This window comes from Poecilia reticulata, unplaced genomic scaffold, assembly GCF_000633615.1.
Source record: "Poecilia reticulata strain Guanapo unplaced genomic scaffold, Guppy_female_1.0+MT scaffold_338, whole genome shotgun sequence".
Classification (NCBI taxonomy): domain Eukaryota; kingdom Metazoa; phylum Chordata; class Actinopteri; order Cyprinodontiformes; family Poeciliidae; genus Poecilia; species Poecilia reticulata.
In genome coordinates, this window is record NW_007615109.1 from 26122 (window position 1) to 39834 (window position 13713).

A 13713-nucleotide genomic window follows, 5' to 3' on the forward strand; every position below is an offset into this window, starting at 1 on the left:
TGTTTGATTGTGTTCAAGTGCTGCAGGTAATTTAACTTATTCTCAGTGATGCATTTGTGAGCAGTTGGTACGGCTCAGATAAGTGGGTGTCTGTGATTTTACTTTGAAAACTCATCTTGACTGTTTAACATTGTGAAACTTTACTGAACTCGATGTTTGTTTTGTTTCATTCTTAGAATCAGCTTCCTGATGTTTGAAGATTTTATCTTCTGATTTCACAACAATACTAGGTAGGATCTACATGGTTCTGACACTGTTTGAAACAGGCTTCTTTGTGTCCTCCATGACAAAATCTGTGTGTTCTGCTCAGTTGAAGGTAGAAGTGAGCTGATCTACACAGAGCAGCATGGACCAGGGTGAGGACAGAGAAGACAAAAAGGACAAAGTTCCTCCTTCTAAAACTCGTCAGGATGGAGTGCAGAGCAAAGTTCAGAGGTGACATCATCGTCTCTAACTGTCCAGGGGCTTCATGTAGAAACGCTGAACTTGCACATAAAATCTGCACTACACACATCGGCTAGTACAAAAATGAAAGTGTGCTGTAATGCACAGTTTTTTTTATTACTTAGCAACTACAGAGCATCAAAACCAAATACACTGGGATCTGACTCCATTCAGTGCTACCTAATCCAAATGTTTATATGATTTTAATCTCTTATGTAAATGATGAAACTGAACCACATTTATCGTCAGAAAATAATGTAACAAACTTTAGAAAATGATGGGAAAACCTCAGTTAGATGCAGTTTTGTAACATTTAGCAGTAAATCTTGCAACCTCTCGGTATGAAAGCCACACATGTTTATACATGAAGCTCCTGTACTCTTCTCCATGTCAGAGCTCAGCTCACACATCAACTAACTACCTTCATTCATAGGAAACGAACAGGGCCAGAACCAGGACCAGAACCCAGCTGTATGTCTTATAAGAGCAATTTTTCAATGGACAAGGGTATTGATTTTAAACCAGCAGTAGAAAGGTGAGCTATACCTGTCCCCTCAATCTGTTTCATTCTGTAATCTCAATATTCTTTGCTTTGAATATATTATTATAGTTATATGTCAGTAATATGACGTATGAAACAAACACGGTAAACATGGAGTCAAATGATAAATATTAATTTCGTGCAAAACTCTTATTTCAGGATATATGAACTATAATATGATGTTTTGGTAAAACATATTCAGCTTCATATAATTCCTGATACTGGATAGAAAAAAATTTATGTATTATTTTGTCTGTTGTAGCCTATTTCACAAAAGAATTAAATAAAATGTTTCTCTAAAAAGAGGAAAGTTGGGTTGTTACAAAGATCAGTCTTGGGCCTCCTGGAAACAGACATGACTTTGTTGGTCTTGGTTTGTTCTAAAATGGAGTTCTCTCATTGTGGGCTTGGTTTAAAGACATAGATTTTATTTTTGCATTAACATTTGTAGACCTTGCTGCTATAAACTTTAAACTAGAAGTGAAACTTCACTGTGTATGAAAAATCTCTATCTGTAGTACATCGGATCATCCAGCAGGTGTCCTCTTTGGACTTTGACTGTTAAACTGTATACTTATGTACCGAGTATCAATAAAGAAGTTTAACTTGTACAGTCATCTCTTACTCCCCATTAGTGACGGGTAGTGATGCGTTAGTCACCGACTCAAACTGTGATTCTAGTTTCATTATTATTCTGTGTTCCTTACTCTTTTTATTAGATCAGTTTTGTTTCAGTTTTACTTGAGTTCAGTCCTTTAGTGACTTTAGTTTTGTAACTGCTGTCATGTTTAGTTATTTGTTAGTGTTAAGTTTTCCAGTTACTCGATGTGTGTTGTCTCCCTCACCCGCATTGCCATTCTCTCTCTCTCCTCAACCTGTATCCTTTTCAGTCATTCATCTGTTCCTTGTTCAGTAATTAAGCTCCTCAGTGTTAGTTTGCGACCAAAGACCAGACTGAAACCAGCAGTTTTAGAGCCGTCAACTTTCTTCTTTATCTCCAGTTTCACGCACTTCAGTCCATTTTACAGCATGTCATGCAGTCAAACAAGAGAAGTGCAAATCTCCCTCTCATCTGAACCACCAGACTTTTAAGGGATTGGCTTCCACCAGGACTAATTAGAGGGGTAGAGACATTTACATTTCCAGAAAGAAAGAACATACATTTACTAAACTATATTCCTAAAATAAATGTTTACACAGTTACAATTAACTCAAAGCTAAAAACAAAAATAATCTGGATCCAAACTAAATCAAAAATATATTTCTCCTCCCTCTCAGACAATGGATTTTCCCAATGAGTCTGATTGAAAACACCAGGTCCTTGTCAGCACTGCTCATGGGCACGCTTCCATGGCAACACATGACCAGGTGACCTCAAGGAGATGAGAAAATGATTAAAACAAGTAGATAAATCAAGTTACTTCCCCCAAACAATACATTTACCCAAGTAAATTAAAATATATAAAGTTCACAAAAAACACCTGTTAGGGAGGGGGTAAATCCCTCACACTCAGTAAATAAATAATTAATTCTCTGTCACTCCTTGCTGGTTCCTCTTGTTAAATCCTGTTACTTCATTGGTCACACGGTTGGTTTTATTTGTTCCGTTCAAACTCACCTAAATACACTGAAATCTGACTCCATTCAGTGTTATTAAACCCCAATGTGTTTATGATTTTAAGCTTTTACTGCAGGGGTGGGCAATTCCAGGCCTCGAGGGCCGGTCTCCCGCAACTTTTAGATGCGTCTCAACTTCAACACAGCTGAGTCAAATAATGAGGTCGTTAGTAGGACTCTGGAGAACCTGACTGCACTTAGGAGGTGATTCAACTGCTGGATTCAAGTGTGTTGGACCAGGGAGACATCCAAGAGCTGCAGGACACCGGCCCTCGAGGACCAGGATTGCCCACCCCTGTTTTACTGTTTAACTGCAGATTATGAAACCGAACCACATTTAGCCTCATAACATAATGTAACATATTTTAGAAAATGATAGGAAAACCTCAGTTAGATGCAGTAAATGTCCTCTATTTTTGTCACATTTTGCTGTAAATGTGGAACCTCTTGGTATGAAAGCTACACACCTTTATACATGAAACACCTGGACTCTTCTCCATGTCAGAGCTCAGCTAACACATCAACCAACTACCTTCATTCATAGGAAACAACCAGGACCAGAACCCAGTTGTGTGTCTTATGAGAGCAATTTTTCAATGGACATGGGTATTGATTTCAAGTCATCAGCAGAAAGGTGAGCTATATCTGTTCCCCCAATCTGCTTCATTCTGTAATCTCACTATTCTCTCATCTGCTTGGAATATAATATATTAAGATTATAGTAGTATGTCAGTGATGTAACATTTGAAATAAAGATGCAGTCAAATGATAAATATTAATTTCCAAAGCATTTATTCCAGGATGTGTACAATATAATATTGTTATTTTTTGTAAAACATCTTCAATTTCTAGTAATTCCTAATAGTGGATGTTATGTTAAAATGTTATGATGTATTATGTTGTATGTTTCAATGTATCTTTTACTGTATTTTACTCTGAGTTTTGTGGTCATTTCGGGGCCAGAAATGACTGGTCCCCAATAACCACCAGAATCAATCATCATTTATTCCTGGTTCCTCCTCAGATTGGACCAACAGAACTCAGAGGTTCCCACTGATTCGTCTGCACAGCAGCATCAAACACAGCTGGACTCCATATTTATGGTCTGTACATCAGTTCTGTTCAGTCATCTTCAGGCTTTGTAGATCAGAGGATCTTCAGTCTGTCGTTTGTCCAATATGGACCTGGTTTTGGTCTTCAGTCTGATTTATCCTTTATTTTTTATTCTGTTGCAGCTGCTGGAGGAAAACATTGTCACTTTTGTGAAGGACGAGCTGAAAAAGATACGGATGGCCCTGAGTTCAAAAGACTCAGAATTTGAGAGTCAGAAGGAGGATGAGGAGATATTGGAGGATGAGGATGAAGAGCAAAGGAGAAACAGCAAAGACGCGTTAGTGAAGATCACCCTGAACTTCCTGAGGAGGATGAAGCAGGAGGAGCTGGCTGAACGTCTGCAGAGCAGTAAGAGGATTTCTCCAACACATAAATATCCACCATGTCATAATCATCTGAGAAGGATGTGCTAATTATTATTTTAAATCAGAATTAAGAGCACACACACATGTTAGCTGACCACATTCCCTCAAGTATTTTCATAAATTCCTGGGATTGTCTTTGCTCATTGGGCATGCAGTGATCTCAGTGTAGTAGAAATGGAGACCACTGCTACCTCAACACTGAATCTGGTGTCAACACATGTACTCCATTAATCTAAATGTTTTCAGCTAAACTGGCAGCAGTAGCACTCTGGAGTTGCACAGTTGATTGGACAGTTAATTCTTTATCTATTGATTAGTCACAGCAGAGGTGGATATAAATTTCATGTTCGACTTAAATGCACTTAAAGAAGCCAGTGTTTTGCTGTTTTAATCAATCACTTTTAAGTCCAAGGCACCTTAAATGTCAATATTAATTGTTTATTAGCATCTGTAGTTCAGTATATTTTACCATGACGTGAACAGAGCGAAGCTAGTTTGCAAGCAGCCGATTCAGCAAAAACTACCTGACATTAATTAGTGTTTACCTTTTGTGAACATAAATATTTAGGAAATATTCAAAACTGTAATAAAATGGAGTATGGTTGTAGCTGTAAATAAACTGAACCAAATGAAAATTTCAATGTAGAAATTAACATTAATCTTTTTATTTTGTTTATTGAAAGCTTTTTCCCCTCAACTTTCCATCTAAACCTTAAATCTACACTTTACATACATCAGTCAAATATTTATCTAGGTTTTTAGATTTGCTTATGTCTTTCACCTGCTTCTATTCTGTTTTCACAAATTCAGGATCTTCTGTTATGTGCATGTTTAACTTAAAATCTTCCCTGACGAAGAAGTTCCAGTGTGTGTTTGAGGGAATTGGTAAACCAGGAAGTCCAGCCCTCCTGAACCAGATCTACACTGAGCTCTACATCACAGAGGGAGGAACTGGAGAGGTCAACCAGGAACATGAGGTCAGACAGATTGAAACAGCATCCAGGAAACCACACAGACCAGAAACAACAATCAGACGAGAAGACATCTTTAAAGTCCAACATGGAAGACGTCAACCAATCAGAACAGTGATGACAAAGGGAGTGGCTGGCATTGGGAAAACAGTTTTAACACAGAAATTAACTCTGGACTGGGCTGAAGGCAAAACCAACCAGAACATCCAGTTCATATTTCCATTCACCTTCAGAGAACTGAATGTGCTGAAAGAGAAAAAGTTCAGCTTGGTGGAACTTGTTCATCACTTCTTTACTGAAACCAAAGGAATCRGYARCTTTGAACAGTTCCAGGTTCTGTTCATCTTTGATGGYYTGGATGAGAGTCGACTTCCWCTGGACTTCMACAACAAGGAGATCCTGACTGATGCTACAGAGTCCAGCTCAGTGGATGTTCTGCTGACAAACCTCATCAGGGGGAAACTGCTTCCCTCTGCTCTCCTCTGGATAACCACACGACCTGCAGCAGCCAATCAGATCCCTCCTCAGTGTGTTGGCATGGTGACAGAGGTCAGAGGGTTCAMTGACTCCCAGAAGGAGGAGTACTTCAGGAAGAGATTCAGAGATSAGGARCAGGCCARMAKGATCATCTCCCACATYAAGACATCACGAAGTCTCTATATTCTGTGCCACATCCCAGTCTTCTGCTGGATCACTGCTACAGTTCTGGAGGATTTGTTGGAAACCAACAAAAGAGCTGTACTCCCAAAGACTTTGACTGAGATGTACATCCACTTCTTGGTGGTTCAGACCAAAGTGAAGAAGGTTAAATATGACGGAGGATCTGAAACAGATCCACACTGGAGTACAGAGAGCAGGACGATGATTGAGTCTCTGGGAAAACTGGCTTTTGATCAGCTGCAGAAAGGAAACCTGATCTTCTATGAATCAGACCTGACAGAGTGTGGCATCGATATCAGAGCAGCCTCAGTGTACTCAGGAGTGTTCACACAGATCTTTAGAGAGGAGAGAGGGCTGTACCAGGACAAGGTGTTCTGCTTCGTCCATCTGAGTGTTCAGGAGTTTCTGGCTGCTCTTCATGTCCATCAAACCTTCATCAACTCTAGTGTTGATCTGATGAACGAAGGTCAAACGTCCAAGAAAGTCTTAAAGTATCCAAAGTTAACTCAGCTCCACCAGAACGCTGTGAACAAGGCCTTACAGAGTCCAAATGGTCATCTGGATTTGTTTCTTCGCTTCCTTTTGGGTCTTTCGCTGCAGACCAATCACACTCTCCTAAAAGGTCTGATTTTACCGACTGAAAGTACAACCAGTCAGGAATCAGCCCAGTACATCAGGAAAAGAATTGGTGAGCAGCTCTCTGTAGAAAACAGCGTCAACCTGTTCCACTGTCTGAATGAACTGAATGACCAGTCTCTGGTTGAAGAGATTCAACAATCTCTGAGATCAGGAAGTCACTTCAAAGAAAAACTGTCTCCAGCTCAGTGGTCAGCTCTGGTCTTCATCTTATTGTCATCAGAGAAAGATCTGGATGAGTTTGACTTGAAGAAATATTCAGCTTCAGAGGCGGCTTTTCTCAGGCTTCTTCCTTTGGTCAAAGTCTCCAAAAAAGCTATGTGAGTTTTATTTCAAATACACTGTCTTGTCAGGAGGAAAAAGCAACTAAAGCAATCTGTGTCTCTCTTTTCAGACTGAGTGGTTGTGAGCTCTCAGAGCGAAGCTGCAAAATGTTGGCACCAGTCATAGGCAATCATTGGTCAAGGCTTCGAGAGTTAGACCTCAGTAATAATAAACTGATGGATTCAGGGGTGAAGCTGTTGTGGTCTGAACCAGAGAATCAACACCTTCAAGTGGAAGCTCTCAGGTTAGTGTATTTGTTGTCTATGAGCATATGTTTTTAAATATTTGAACCTCATGGATTAATTGATGAGCAGCCAGGCCTGGGTCCTGGTAGTGCTCTTAGTGTTTTTATGGCAAGTAAGATAATTCAACACATGTAATGGTCCCTCATTTACATTTTTCAATCTTTCAAAGAGTGCCTGTCACATGAGATCAATTTTTCAAACCGTATCAGGTCTGAGGTCACAAAAAATGTGACCCTCTGGATCATGGGGAAACTCATTCCTCCATCTTGTAATGTTGGAGACTCAGAGAGTTAAAATGATTTCAGAAAACTATTTTTTTTTCCTACTGCAGACCAGTTATGTAATGTCTAATTGTTGTATTACACTCTCAAACTGTGATATTGACCTATATTACGTTTAGTCAATTGATAAGTACCACTACCTGTATCTGCACCTCAGATGGAGATTAGAATTGGCTTTACTTCCAGCCAAAGTGCAACTTTAATATTGCCCAGTTAGACCAGAGATAATTTTTTTTCTTTTTGCCCATCTTTCTTTTTTCTTTGATTTGATCTACTTTTTTTTCAGACTTAGCTTCTGTAACCTGACTGAGAAAAGTTGTCAGAGTTTGGCTTCAGTCCTCAGCTCTCAGTCCTCCAGCCTCAGAGAGCTTGACCTCAGCAACAATGACCTGCAGGACACAGGAGTGAAGCTTCTGTCTGATGGGCTGAAGAGTCCACACTGTAAACTGGAAACATTAAGGTAGGATGCACACTTACATTGGACAACTGTGATTTTTAGTAAGATTTGTTATTTACATTTGTTTGTGACTTTATTTTAGAATATTTTGACATGTTTCACAGGATTCAAACATATTTACATAGGGTAAGGTAAAGGTAAAGTCATTTTATTTATATAGCACATTTTCAGCAACAAGGCAATTCATAGTGCTTTACATTAATTAAAAGGAAATACAAACAAAATAACAGACCATAGAAAAGACAAAAAGAAGAAAGAGAGCTAAATCCTTTTATGGGTTAAAAGTAATATAAACTAAGCAGTAATGTTTCTGTTAAGTATTTCTGGATTATAAGTTCGTAGTTATTCTAATTCTAATTCTGATTCCATTTCTGGCCTGTATAATATTGATCTAAATAGTGTGTCCTCCACAATTTCTGATATTACTAATAAACTAAAATAATCTTTATGTATCCCAATGTGTGTGGAGGGATTCTTGTTGACAAAAATGAAAGGTTTGTACAAACAGCATCATGGATACCAGTATTTGTGGTATTCAGTGAACCACAGGTTAGGGAATGTTGCCTATTTGGCAGGAAAATTGGGCCAAATGAGCAACTATGGGCAAAAAGGAAAAGTTGTGGGCACAAAATGGCCAAAAGAACCTGACAAAGACATGGAACCAAGTGTGTTGGAATCGGGGTGAGAAGATGGCCACGTTGGCTATATCATTTGACCAATTTGAAGTTGTGATGACCCCTCTGTGTCATGTGGCAACACTGAAAATGTTTGCATTAATTTGAATTGGACAGTTGGGATGCATCAATCCAGTGTCAACTGTGTGCCTAATGTCCCGTATTGACATGTTGAAAATTTCACATAAGTTTGGAAGGGACATTTTGCACACACCAGCTTTAACACTGAATGTGTGTGAAGCTACCAAAAGTGTGTACCATTTGCACCTGCTGTGTGTGGAAAATGATATCTCATTCATGTGTGTGTTCTGTTCAAAAACTGTGTAATTGTCCTGTAAATGTGTGACATTGGATTCAGGATATAATGGGACAAATTACATGAATCAGGTTTCCGCGTGTGCCAGTTGTCCATTCCTTCAGACATTCAGGTCACCGTCAGACAAACTGGTACATATATTACCATCTGGTCGGAAGAAGGGACAGGGGCTGCAATCACCTGAAATTCACTAATACTTGACATCACCTCTCAAAACACTCAGAGCTGCCCATTTTAATTGTTTAAACACCACATGTACATTAGAAAGTATCAAAACCCACAGTGGAAACTAGCACTACTACAGATGGTAACATCTCCAAAACACATCTGTAATGTGTTTTGGATGCTTTGCAAATGGCAGCCAAATGTGTGAATAGGCAGAGGTCTCCTGTATGTAAAAATTAATTTCAACATAGCAACAGTTTTTATTTCTTTGAATATGGATGGGTTAGCCCTGGAGAAATTAAAAATAACACAATGACCTTACATATCGAATGTTATGTATGATGTGTTTTGGGTGCCTGTCATGCATGTTCTGTGTCTGCAGGCTGTCAGGCTGTCAGATCGCAGAGGAGGGCTGTGTTTCTCTGGTGTCAGCTCTGACCTCTGACCCCTCCTGTGTGAGAGAGCTGGACCTCAGCTACAACAATCCAGGAGAGGAAGCAGTGAAGCTACTGACAGAAAGACTGGAGGATCCACGTTGTGGACTGGATACTCTCAGGTATGGAGAGCACCAAATTGCTTTAATATTCATACTTGTGTACAAATTCAGCCTAACTGGTGACTGAAAATAGAGATTGCTCAACTGTTCAATTGAAAGGAATTGCAATAGTTTAATTGTCTCCACCAAAAAAAATGCATAATGTGCATTTTACATTTTGCAGGGATATAAATCAGTAAATATTTTTACATTTCTGAAGAATTGGCAGTTGCTGTAATTGTGTGGATTGGTGGGGAAAAAAACATGTGCCATTGGATCCCTCATAACTGGAGACAATAGAAATAAAACAATAGCCAGCAGACAATTGACCAGTTCATTCTACTCAGTCATTAGAGCTGCTAAATACAGTTATCATGGTCACTAATTACTGCAGATAAACGTTTTCCTGTAACAGTCAGTTGTTTCTCTGCCATTAGCACATTCAGCAGTGAGAACACAAATTTGATTGATGGGGCTTAAACCTTCATCCTGGCTCTAATTGGTTGTTTTGGTGCATTTCTTCAAGAAGCAATGGCAGCTCAGGGCAGCGTTTAGGGAGACAGATATTTTTATTTTTTTTATAAACGTTACATACTGCACCTTTAACAAATAAGGCGGTTTTGTCATCCTGCGTTTTCCACACTCTCCTCTTGACAAAGACAGTTTGGTTTAAAAAAACTTCCTTTAGTCCTTCTAAAATTATATCAGATTGTGGTCACTGGTACACTTGATAAATGTAATTCCCTTTTTCTCATATACACATAAGAAACAATATTTACTCTATAAATCATCTCCAGCCACATTTTGTAACAGTTTGTATCAAACAATAATGTTCTGACCTCCCTCCTCCATACAGTTTGGAGCCTGTTGGTGTCCGATGGTCACAGAAAGATCTGAGGAAGTGTAAGTGTGTTTATCAGTTGATTCATGACAACAAAGCAGCTCACATTCAACCATCTTCAGATTGTCAAATCACTCACTCAGGGGTCATCATCAACCAGTCAAGAAATGATCAATAACTGCAGCTGGATTATGTTTGTTCTCTCCATCAGATTCCTGTCAACTCACAATTGACACAGACACAGTGAACGGAAGACTGAAACTGTCTGACAACAACAGGAAGGCGACACGTGTGGAGGGGCTCCTGTCATATCCTGAACATCCAGACAGATTTGATGTTAATCAGCTGTTGTGCAGAAATCGTCTCACTGGTCGTAGTTACTGGGAGGTGGAGTGGAGAGGAGATGTCCGATTATCAATGAGTTACAGAGCAATGAGAAGGAAGGGAGGCAGTGAAGACAGTCTGTTTGGGTTTAACAATCAGTCCTGGAGTCTGAGCTGCTCTGATCGTGATGGTTACACTGCCTGGCATAATAAGAAAGTGACTCGCATCTCGTCCTCCTCTGTCTCTCACAGAGTAGCCGTGTATGTGGACTGTCCTGCTGGCATCCTGTCCTTCTACAGAGTCTCCTCTGATTCACTGATCCACCTTCACACATTCAACACCACATTCACCGAACCTCTCTATCCAGGATTCACATTGTGTATTAATTCCTCAGTGATTTTGTTACACATATAAAGAGCTTGTGTCTTCTAAACACTAACAAATTGAAATACTCTAAAAACCCTAAATTAATTTATCTTGGATGAGAGGCGTAGCAATAATAATCCTCCCTAGCACTACATATTGCATCAAGCACATGGTGATTTGGAGCAGCTACTGAAATGCATCAACATTGGCTTGCAAAAGTTTTCACACCCCTTCAACGTTTCCATATTTTGCCACATTACAAACATAAATTTCACTGGAGTTTAATGTGAAAGTTTAACACAAAGTGGTTTACAATTGTAAAGTAGAAAGAAAATTATCCATGAGTCAAAACATTTTACTAATAAACTGAAAAGTGTGGTTTGCAAAAGTATTCATCCCTCTAAACAGATTACTAAACAGAGTCCAGCTGTGTGTGATCTGATCTAATCTCAGTACAAATCCAGCTGCTCTGTGGATTCAGAGAAAACAGCAACATGAAGTCCAAGGAACATGGCAGAGAGGTCAGGGAGAAAGCTGTGGAGAAGTTTAAAGCAGACTTAGTCAATGAAAAGATTTCTCAAGCTTTGAACAGAACACTGTTCAATCCATCATCTGGAGATGGAAAGAGTTTGGTCCAATTATAAACCGTCTAGCTAAACTTCCAGCAGAACAAGGAAAGCACAGATCAGAGATGCAGCCAAGAGGCCATGTTGACTCTGGGCCAAACCAATCTGTCCACAGGAAAAACTATTAGTTAGTTGGTCAGAGCAGAACCAAACTAAACGTTTTGGCCAAAACACTATGAGAACTAATGCTGCATGTCACTGAACACACCATCCACACTGTCAAACGTGGTGGTGGCAGCATCATGCTCTGAGGATGCTTCTCTTCAGCCGGGACAGGGAAGATGGTCAGAGTTGATGGGAAGATGGACAGAGCCAAACACAGAATAAAAAGACTAGAGCGGAGGTGAAGCTTGCAGCAGGACGACCACCCTGAACATAGAGTCAGGATACAATGGAGTGGTTCAAAACAAAACATATTTGTATGTTGGAATGGCCCTGTCAAAGTCCAGCCCTTAAGTCAACTGAGAATCTGTGGCAACATCTGAAAACTGCAGTTCACAAATGCTCTCCATCTAATCTGACTTAGCTTGATCTGTTTGGAAAAGAAGAATGGGGAAAAATACTTCAGTCATTAGATGGTCAAAGCTGGTAGAGACAAACCCTAAAGACTAGCAACTGTGTTGAAACATGTGTTTGTGCTTGTAATGTGACATAATATTGAAAATTTCAAGGGGTATGAATACTTTTGCATGCCACTGTAGGTGTAGACACTGATATTTACTTCCCATTTATTCCATCAGATAATATTGTAGGTGTTGTTTGTTGTGTGGTATTTTTTTTCTTTGATTTCTCAAGGAATGTTTTTGCTTTCCAGAAGCTTTTTATGAGAAATGACTCCTAAAGATCTCACTGTGTGATCACAACCTTTCCCAAGAGTATGCCTCTTTGCTTCCCTCCAAATGGTTGATTCAGTGCAGAAAGATTTGTACATTAAGATTTTTCCATCATTACAAGAAAACTATAAGAACAGCGAGAAAATAACTTGGAGGACTCAGCCATCTAAAACTAGGGCTGAGTCCAGTTTCTCTATTTTTGCTGTAGACTGTAACATTTATTGCTGACAAGTTATCCATATTGTATTTATTGAAGTTTATCATCTGCAGTACTGTTTCTGACCTAAACATGGAGTTATTTGTTGACTTGTCTTTCAGACTTGGATGTAAAAACCTCTTGGAAAATGTCCAATAGTTATGATTTTAGAATGAAAATGTTATGAGTTTAAATTCTCTAGGAAGTTTCTACTATTTATTTATGTATTATTTTTTATCAGTGTGTACAATTAATCTGGATTTTCCATTATAATACCATCCATTGTTGTAATTTAACCTATCTGAATATGTTATTCTTATCACTTTGTTTATTTTGCTTATGCAAAAAATATGTAGTAATTGATCTTTTCTCTGTAAAATTAGAATGCAAATCTAAACCTAAACTCTTTATTCTTTACATATTTTCATATGATTTAGATGAATTTAACAAAATTATTGCATCAAAAATTGCTGAGATTTCCTCCATACTCTGGGAATAATAGCATTTTAATTTTTTTCCAAAACTCAATAATTCAACATGTTGTCATGGTGATTTCTGCTCCAGATACACTCTGAACACAACTCTAGTGGATGTCCAGCTACTCTGAACTCTTTATGCTTCAAAGGAGAGGATAAGACACACCTTTTATCATTTTAGCTAATGGAGAACTCAAGCTTCTGGGCTGAAGAATGATTGCTATAAATATCTGTAATTTACCTTTGGAATTGAAGAGTTTGCATTAAAATTGATCAAAATCAAATCAATTCAAATCAAATTTTATTTATGTAACACATTTCAGCAGCAAGGCATTTCAAAGTGCTTTACATAATTAAAAACAGAAACACAGTCATGTAACATTGAATAAAGAGAAAAAGGAGAAAGATATTAAAAAAATAAAATAAAATAAATAAAGATAAAAGCATTAAAACCCGCACCCCTTTTCAACCTGGGGGGACGGCACCCGCACCCCTTTACTTGATAGAGATGTTTTAAATCACCACTGCTTGCAAGAATTGGAACATCTAATACATGTAAACTGCCATATACAGTACAGTTACAATCTGTTCTTGAAATAAAAATTAAGGCTTGTGCATTGTACTACCCTGTGTGTTTCTTCTAATAAAAGAAGTGATCTTGTATTTCTGCAGCAGAGCTGCTTTGTGTTCACTTCTTTGTCATTATT

At 38.6% G+C, this 13713-nt stretch overlaps 1 protein-coding gene across 2 annotated transcripts in view; it reads left to right on the forward strand.

Annotated features, from left to right (window-relative positions):
• LOC103460909 (protein NLRC3-like) overlaps positions 1 to 12782 on the forward strand; it is a 32839-nt gene extending 20057 nt beyond the window's left edge. Inside the window, exons 2-13 of one of the 2 annotated variants that reach the window (XM_017303534.1) lie at positions 177 to 230; positions 311 to 435; positions 878 to 979; positions 3147 to 3236; positions 3627 to 3705; positions 3838 to 4063; positions 4891 to 6667; positions 6742 to 6915; positions 7484 to 7657; positions 9192 to 9365; positions 10201 to 10247; positions 10397 to 12782. In XM_017303534.1, coding sequence (XP_017159023.1) covers positions 347 to 435; positions 878 to 979; positions 3147 to 3236; positions 3627 to 3705; positions 3838 to 4063; positions 4891 to 6667; positions 6742 to 6915; positions 7484 to 7657; positions 9192 to 9365; positions 10201 to 10247; positions 10397 to 10923 — 3459 coding nt within the window. In that variant the 5' untranslated portion in view covers positions 177 to 230; positions 311 to 346 and the 3' untranslated portion in view covers positions 10924 to 12782. The remainder of the gene's footprint in view (positions 1 to 176; positions 231 to 310; positions 436 to 877; positions 980 to 3146; positions 3237 to 3626; positions 3706 to 3837; positions 4064 to 4890; positions 6668 to 6741; positions 6916 to 7483; positions 7658 to 9191; positions 9366 to 10200; positions 10248 to 10396) is intronic. The other variant, XM_017303533.1, reaches the window with a different exon arrangement.
• Positions 12783 to 13713: the final 931 nt, after the last annotated feature.